This window comes from Lolium rigidum, chromosome 6 (assembly GCF_022539505.1).
Source record: "Lolium rigidum isolate FL_2022 chromosome 6, APGP_CSIRO_Lrig_0.1, whole genome shotgun sequence".
NCBI lineage: Eukaryota > Viridiplantae > Streptophyta > Magnoliopsida > Poales > Poaceae > Lolium > Lolium rigidum.
The window spans coordinates 205,407,815-205,415,788 of record NC_061513.1 but is presented as its reverse complement, the minus strand read 5'-3'; the positions used below and the strand labels follow the sequence as shown (position 1 = coordinate 205,415,788).

At 46.2% G+C, this 7,974-nt stretch overlaps 1 protein-coding gene across 1 annotated transcript; it reads left to right on the top strand.

Annotated features, from left to right (window-relative positions):
* Positions 1–1,013: 1,013 nt before the first annotated feature.
* Positions 1,014–5,271, top strand: LOC124666243 (pectin acetylesterase 3-like). Its single transcript, XM_047203590.1, has 9 exons — positions 1,014–1,272; positions 3,182–3,264; positions 3,473–3,602; positions 3,703–3,991; positions 4,079–4,193; positions 4,337–4,414; positions 4,540–4,645; positions 4,771–4,919; positions 5,007–5,271. The coding sequence occupies exons 1-9, from the start codon at positions 1,074–1,076 to the stop codon at positions 5,106–5,108; spliced, it is 1,251 nt and encodes a 416-aa protein (XP_047059546.1). The 5' UTR covers positions 1,014–1,073; the 3' UTR covers positions 5,109–5,271.
* The last annotated feature ends 2,703 nt before the right edge of the window (positions 5,272–7,974 follow it).

Below are 7,974 nucleotides of genomic sequence, written 5' to 3'. Positions count from 1 at the left end.
CATTGCTGTCCATCGCGGCAATCCGATGAATACCTTGCAGGCGGGGTGGTTGTGCGGCAGTGGTCGAAACAGCAGCCGCCGGTCGAGGGGGTAGCGGCCGTGTCGATGGGCGACGGTTCCTGGATAGGCGGCGGTATCTATTGCAAGCAGGGGGCACGACGGCGACGGTGGCGATCTAGAGGGGTGGCAGTCAGCTCGGGCGTGGGTGGGTGGTGGGAAAAGCGGTGTGTCTGGCTGCCATGCGGAGCTCACACGTGGTTTTTGACGTGTCGCGAGGCGCGGCGCGACCGATCCGCGCCCTCCAAGAAGGGGCTGGCATGGGGTTACCAACTCTTTTGTTGGGCTCGAAAACTAGCCGACGTTTTTTGGGGCCCGCCGGTATGAGCTCATTTTAGCCACCGGCGCCCAAAACGCTGTCGGAGGCGCTATGGGGCGGCCGGTGGAGATGCTCTGAGCGAGCAGTTCTTCCTTACTCGCGGCGTGTGTGCTGTGTACATATGTGTATATCTTGATCCTTGTAGGATGTCTCCAGCTTGTACACCGTTGTAGAGATTCCTGGATGGCTGGATAGATCATCCCATGACATGATCATGCATGCGTGTGTGCTGAGAAAATCTGTTCATGCATTGGTATATACTTGGATAGTGATAAGGTTCGCTTGGATATGGACGATGGACCGAGAGGAGTTGAGATGGACGGCACTCCGAATATCCCAGTCCTAGCTGTGTGATTGACTTTCTTGTACAAAGACACATATCTGGAAGCTCCACGTGTTCAATTCCGTGCTGGCGAGTTGGCGTGTATATATATATGGAAGGAAATGTAAGCAAAATTGTAGCTAGGCTCCGAGGCGGTGTGGCCATTCCTTTTGCTAGATCTGCACGCAGGGTATAAATTGGATACATGCATAAATGCGCTCGCTGAGTTTAATACAGTATACCCTCCTTATTTTCCTTGACCAAGCTGATTAATGCCTTCGGGTGGCGTTTGAATGTCATCAATACTTGCTAGCTTCCTCTTAACCGATCCGATTGATATATTTCTAGGAGCCTGCAGGTAGAGAGAGTCACCAGATGGACAGCCCATTGTTGGAGATGGGGAAGAAGATGGAGATGATCAAGCTTTTTCTTGTGGGGCTTTCCATCCTCCTAGGGTGCACCCAGGCGGCCGCCCATGGGCACGAGAGCAGCGGTGGTAGGAGGAGGCTTGCGGCGGCACCCAACCTGCCGGTGCCTATCACCCTCCTCACATCGGCCGTCAACAAGGGAGCCGGTACGTACATCCATGTGACCTTCGGTTTTCGTTTTGTGTTATGTCCATGTCCAATGACAAGTCGGCAGACCAAACCACTTCAGTTTGGAAGGCTTATAGTTCCAAATATATGTCCAATCCGATCAATCCTCACGATCCTATTACGATCGCTCGTGAGTACCCCGATCTAGTGCGGCTGGCATGCATGCTGCAGGCTCCAATCGTACTCATACCTCAAACAGAAACAAATACAACAAAAATGAGAAAAATGAACATCGAAATGTCATCTTTTTTTCAAGCAACTGACAAGTGTTTTTCATTTTTCACCTAAAATAATATTGTGGCGTAATTAATAAAGAATTAGTCGAAAACCAGTATCAGAGATTCAACTTTTCCCGCTTTCAAATCTAACATGTCAAATTCCACTATTGACCATCTAAATTTGCACCGAATTGAAATTCAAACATCCTAAATGGTTTTTGAAGTGCATATCTATATCGATATCTACGAATATATAAAAGATACGGATTTTTTTGTTGATTCTAGATTTTATATTAAACTCCAATGCAATATCTCATGGATTTGGTAGGATCCTTACCTATCCTGTCTTAATTGCATATTAACTCCCATAAAGCTGGTCATAGTGGTAAGTATTATGTAGTAGTATCATGCATATGATATTTGTGTATGATACTATTTTTATAGTGGATAGTATCATATAGTAGTATCATAGCCATACTATATTTATTATTTTTTAGAATCTCAATGCAAATTTGTGTACAAGATTTATTTGGCATTAAATTTTCTTGTGATATGTGCTATAATACAGTATCCACCTATGTTACTCCCTCCGTCCCAGTTCGCAAGGCAAATTCCCAAAAAATATTTGTCCCAAAATCCCTCACCTCCTAGGCACATTTTGCGGAGTAAACTAATTCATTTTTACATGCAAATACTCTTCTTTTCATCTCCCACCACGCACTAGTACTCCATGCATGTGAAAGGGTTTCAGTTTTTGCATGTTGTGTGTGAAACGGTGGAGATAGTGCTGTACCATGCATGTGAAAGGGTTTTTCCGTCCATGCAAATCAATTTTCGAGTAGAAATCTTGGCCAATGAGATTTCACCTAGGGCCAAGATATTGGCAAATTTTGCCCTGCGAACTGGAACGGATGGAGTACTCTAATCTCCTCTCTTCTCCTTAATTAGCTGCCACATCATCATTTTTGTGGGATCAATATGCATGATACTAGCTATAATACTAGCACTATGGTCAGCCTAATACGTAGTATGTCCTATCAATCCATAAAATTATTAACATTAATTTGGCGCTACTATGCTACCTCTGCTTTCCCAGTTTAGTCAAACTTAGTAACGTTTGAACAGATATACTGAAAAGATATCAACATCTATAAAAGAAAAGCAGTTTTGATACAATAATTATAAAAAATATATGCATATATTACATGCATTCGGTATTGTGGATGTTGATTTTTTTTTTGTATAATTGATCGTTTTAACTTCGACTAAGCTCAAAGGTGCAAAGGTAATTTGGAACGGGGGATCAGTAGGTTGCCAAGGAAGATTGATTAAATTCTTTTGCAACATTTCAAACCATTTATCTTGTATGTGTGATTTCCTTGATTCTTAAGTTTTAAAGTACATAGTATTACATATTTTAAACCACGGCTTGTATTATCTGTCCTACGATTTCCACGATTTTATAACCACGCATAATTTTGTTTTCAGTTACTTGAAAACTTGACTGTTTTCTCGTTAGGTTAGGTCCAAAAAAAATTTGTATTACTACTGTGTGCCAAAGGGAGTAGAATTACCCATGGCAAAATATGCCTATATTGCACGTGTACGGCTGCAGCTAGTATCCACATATATATGTAACGGCAACGTATTTGTAAATTGATGGATGCAGTGTGCATCGATGGGACACCACCGGCTTACCACATGGACCCGGGCTTCGGTGCAGGGAAGAACAGATGGATCATCGACCTAGAGGTACTTACTTATACGTGTGGTGTGTCCCAAATCTCTGATACGTGCCTACTCCTCCCTCTAAATATTAGCAACTCCATGGTAAATATTAGCAAATCTGATACTTGTCGTCGCTTTAATTCAAATTTAAACTAAAACCACGTTAAAAACTACAAAGAGGAGGAGTACATTTTAGCAACTCCATGGTAAAGCTGTACGTACGTGCGTGCAGGGAGGCGGCTGGTGCGACAGCGTGGCCGGATGCCTGTATCGCAAGGCGAGCCGCCTCGGGTCGTCAAATCTTATGGACAAGCAGATGTACTTCGCGGGCATCCTGAGCTCCAGCCCTGTCGACAACCCTGGTACCTACACTCACTCCAGTCTAACTAGCTAATACTCCATCCGAGAATTCCATAACTTTTGTCAAACTAACGTTTGCGCATATATATGCATGTTAATTAGATTTCTACAACTGGAACCGGGTGATGATCCGGTACTGCGACGGCGCGTCTTTCGCCGGCGAAGGCTATGACGCCCGCAACAGACTGTATTTCCGGGGCCAGCGCATCTTCAACGCCGCCATTCAGTACTTCCTCTCCATTGGGATGGCCTCCGCAGACCAAGTGCTATTGACTGGCACCTCCGCTGGGGCGCTAGCGGTGATGCTGCATTGCGACCAGTTCAGCGCCTTCTTCGCCAGCCGGAGAACCACCGTCAAGTGCCTCGCCGATGCAGGGCTCTTCCTCGACGCGTACATGCTCATGCTCCAATTTACAATGCTCATCCTACACCAATGATTTACTGTTTTTCACCTGCCATGTCGTATGCATGCTTGCAGCGTGGACGTCTCCGGCGGCCGTACCTTGAGATCCTACTATGGGCGCGTCATAGCCACCCATGGAGTGGCTCAGAACCTGCCCAAGAGTTGCACTGCTCGTCTCGACGCCACATCGGTGTGTATATATATACTGTAGATCATTTGCATGCATGCATGCACATGTAGTATTTGAGATCCCTATGTATTTGCACATGCTGATTGTTGTCCCATCTCATCTTAACTTACCTCCCTACCTTCCTTCTTCATGAACCCATGCAGTGCTTCTTCCCACAAAATATAATCGGCCGCATAAATACCCCGATATTCCTGCTAAATGCGGCCTACGATACATGGCAGGTACAGCAAGTTTTCTCAGCTGACATATATCATCCAAATCTAGCTACTACTATACTATCTCCTTCCAAAGTTCCAATACCTACATATACAGGCAATACATTCTGACAAGGGCAAATGTAATTCAGATCCGGGAAAGCCTTGCCCCAAACGTGGCTGACCACAACGGCGCCTGGCGAGCCTGTAAGTCCAACCGCTTAGCCTGCGACGCATCCCAGATCACATTCTTGCAAGGTACATACATTGATACAGTTTAAAATTGGCAATGCATCGTCCCACACGATGATGCTTGCATATGCTGGTCAAAAAGATTATCTGAATTCGGGTGCCACGTGTCTCGGACTATACTATGGGTGTAGCTTTCAGGGGCCAGATGGTGGCGACTGTTCAAGGTTTCTCCGGTTCCAAGCACAGCAACGGGTTCTTCATAAACTCATGCTTCATTCACGGCCAGTCCGAGAACCATGCCACCTGGAACGCGAATGGCTCTCCTGCTATTCAAAACAAGGTACCTGCTAGCAACCAGCTGTGTTTGAACTCGCTTATATCAAGCACTGGTACGTCCATGTAAGTTGTGTTGTTCTTGCGTTTGCAGGATATCGGGAAATCTGTGGGTGACTGGTACTTTGGGCGGGCGGAAGTGAAGGCCATCGATTGCCCATACCCCTGCGACAATACATGCCATCACGACATGTGAGAAAAACTGATTTGATAAAAACAACAAGGAGCAGTACACTACAGCAGAGTGATTGCTCTTACCATGTCTTGTACCAAGTGATAAGGGATTAACTAGTCAATGCCTACAAATTGTAGACTAGAGTTTTGTTGGAAGTAGAGAGCAAGTAGATCTCGAAGGTTTCAGCCGGAAAGGTACTCGACTGCTTATGAAAACTAGGGTTGTGTTGACAATGAATCGATCCTCTCTTCGTCCCTCGACTCCCCCTTATATAGGAGGCGGAGCCGAGTGTTTCGTGATAAACAAGTTACAGAGTTCGGGAGACAATCTGAGTCCGTCCCGTAATAATTACAAATCGATATTCCTAATACAATTCTATCTTTCCAAACTCTCTCCTAACTGGGCTTCCGGGCTTCATAATCTTCGGGTCGTGGGCCTTCAGTAAAACCCCGGGTACCTTCTTCGGCAGGCCTATTGGGGATGCCTATGTCAGTAGCCCCCGAGATTTTGCTTGAATCGAAGAATCAGGGAAAATCTCCAACTTTACAACTATCATATAACTTCCTCGAGTTAACACATTTCTTTAATAAAACAGTCATATATTGTACAGGGATAACGGTGATTGGGGCTAGTTCATCTGACGGATCAGGTACTAGTTAACTGCTCTAGTGGCAATCCGCAAAAACCTATTTCAAGATCACGTTCCTGGACATGATCTCGGGATACTGGCGTAACTCGACATGTGCCGCTTAAGGTCTTACCATATGCCGAGTTCCAGTCATGTTTTATCGGGTACCTAACGCGTCCGTTAGGATTTTTCTCCGTATCTTTTGATACGGAAAAAAGTAGCAAGCCGTCGTCAGAGACGGTGCCACGCCGCTCAGGACGGATCCGGGGACTTATCATCGCAAAGTTTTGCGGCATTCAGAGATTATTCGCGACTGAGGCGCTTTGAGAATATATTGTCGAGTGCCTTTTTCGGCTGATGGAATAGCACATTTATTTGAGTCAATCGGATGACTTGTATATTTTTATATTGTCTTCCCGATGGGAGTATATGAAGAGTTATTTGTAGAACTCGAAATATACTCATCACGCTGTTTCTAAATTTATCGGGCACGCGAACATCGTTCCCGATGGGAATAGCCCCCGAGGCTACAGCCAAGTACTTGGACTTGGTTGTAGGCTCACCATTTTAACGCCTTTTGTCGCTATATTGTCATCTTTTTCGAGTTCTCCTATCTTTCTCGGGTGCGCGACCAGCGCTCCCGATGGGAGTAGCCCCCGAGGCTATGGACAAATGCTTGCATTTGATCATAGGCTCTCGCCTTTTCTTTCTTGCCATACTCGAGCTTTCCTTCATTCTAAAGTAGCCCCCGAGTGTTTGATCAAAAACTTGTATTTGATCAAAAGCTCGCGAAATTATCATCACTTCTTCACTATCATCAATCTTCGTAACACCGCAGTCGAAATTTTCCTTTGTTAAAGTGACATCGATGCTGACGATAGCCACGAACTCTGTATCAAGAACACTCGAATTATATCCTGTCACTGAATTGTGGATCCAAAATCTGTGGCACGTTGACACGTTACGCAAGTGGGGGTCACACGTCCTCCACTTTTCCTGGCACGCGCACTGTAGCGCCTGTTCAGTTCCATCACAGTAAAAATACATTTTTATCCTCTGAGGCACGTGTTCAACATCAAGTCCATCACCACTGCATCCAACGGTGCGTCGATTCGCAGGTTTTGCTATAAAAAGGCCTTCTTCCTCCTTTGTTCTCCCCTTCGCTGCGCCGCTCCTCTGTTCCATCTCTCTCCAAAATCCTCGCTGCAACCACAAAAGCTCCAGCGCTCACGCACTGCCCTATTGCCTCCAGCACTATTGTTGATGCCGCCACGCGCAAGACTCACGAGGCACAGCACACCCGAGCCAAAGATGGCGGCGCAAGATCTGGGAGCATCGGAGTGGGAGAGATCCAAGATCTCCAACCAAGACATCAATCTGATGAAGAAGCTTGGGCTAACGAAGAAAAGGGATGCGCTGCGCTTCCCCAGCGAGGAGAGCTACCCGACACCCCCTATTGAATACCGGGTTAGCTTTGTTGACCATGTTATCCGCGGCCTTTCTGCTCCCATCCACGATTTTCTCCGTGGACTGCTTTTCGTGTAGGGGTTGCAGCTTCATCAGCTGACTCCCAACTCCATCCTCCACGTTTCTATTTTGATCACACTTTGCGAGTGCTTCCTCGGAGTCCAACCTAATTGGGCTCTGTGGAAGCGCATCTTCTGCCTCCGCCGCAATGGCTCCCACAACATCGCCTACAACATAGGCGGTGTTGTTATTTGCGTTTGCTCTGATGTCGAATATTTCGATGTCAAATTTCCCGACCCCGTCCAAGGGTGGCGAAAAAATGGTTGTACGTCCACGAGGAATGTCCCGACTTGTTGGAATATAACATCGCCCCCTTTGACGGTAGTGCCGAAATTCTTCGCCGCCGATCCTGGGACGCAGAGGCCACCAACGAAGAGAAAACGGTGACAGAGGCACTGATGACTCGTATCCGCGAACTCCAAAATACCCGTGGCAAAGAATTGTCGGGTATCCAAATCACAGCATATTTCCTTAGGATTAGAGTGCAGCCTCTGCAGGCTCGCAAGAATCCTCTCTGGATGTATGCTGGCGAAAAAGATGTCGACCGCCTCTCCAAGGATCTTCCAGTAAAAGACTTGGAAAAGCTGGTCCGAAAAATCTCATCGCTCAGCAAGAAAGACGCCGTTCCATCCTCCTGTCGCGTGGAGCCGTATAGTGGCGCCAACACCCTCCCCCAGGTAAATTATCATTGTGCTTACTACTATTTTGTCGACTGCTATTTTTTTAACATTT

What these genes read in the sequence shown, in the direction of transcription:
- LOC124666243 (XM_047203590.1), top strand. Translation starts at nt 1,074, where the DNA reads ATGGACAGCCCATTGTTGGAGATGGGGAAGAAGATGGAGATGATCAAG. An exon ending in GGCCGTCAACAAGGGAGCCG is followed by an intron (nt 1,273 to 3,181) that starts GTACGTACATCC and finishes TGATGGATGCAG; the next exon opens with TGTGCATCGATGGGACACCA. An exon ending in CAGCCCTGTCGACAACCCTG is followed by an intron (nt 3,603 to 3,702) that starts GTACCTACACTC and finishes CATGTTAATTAG; the next exon opens with ATTTCTACAACTGGAACCGG.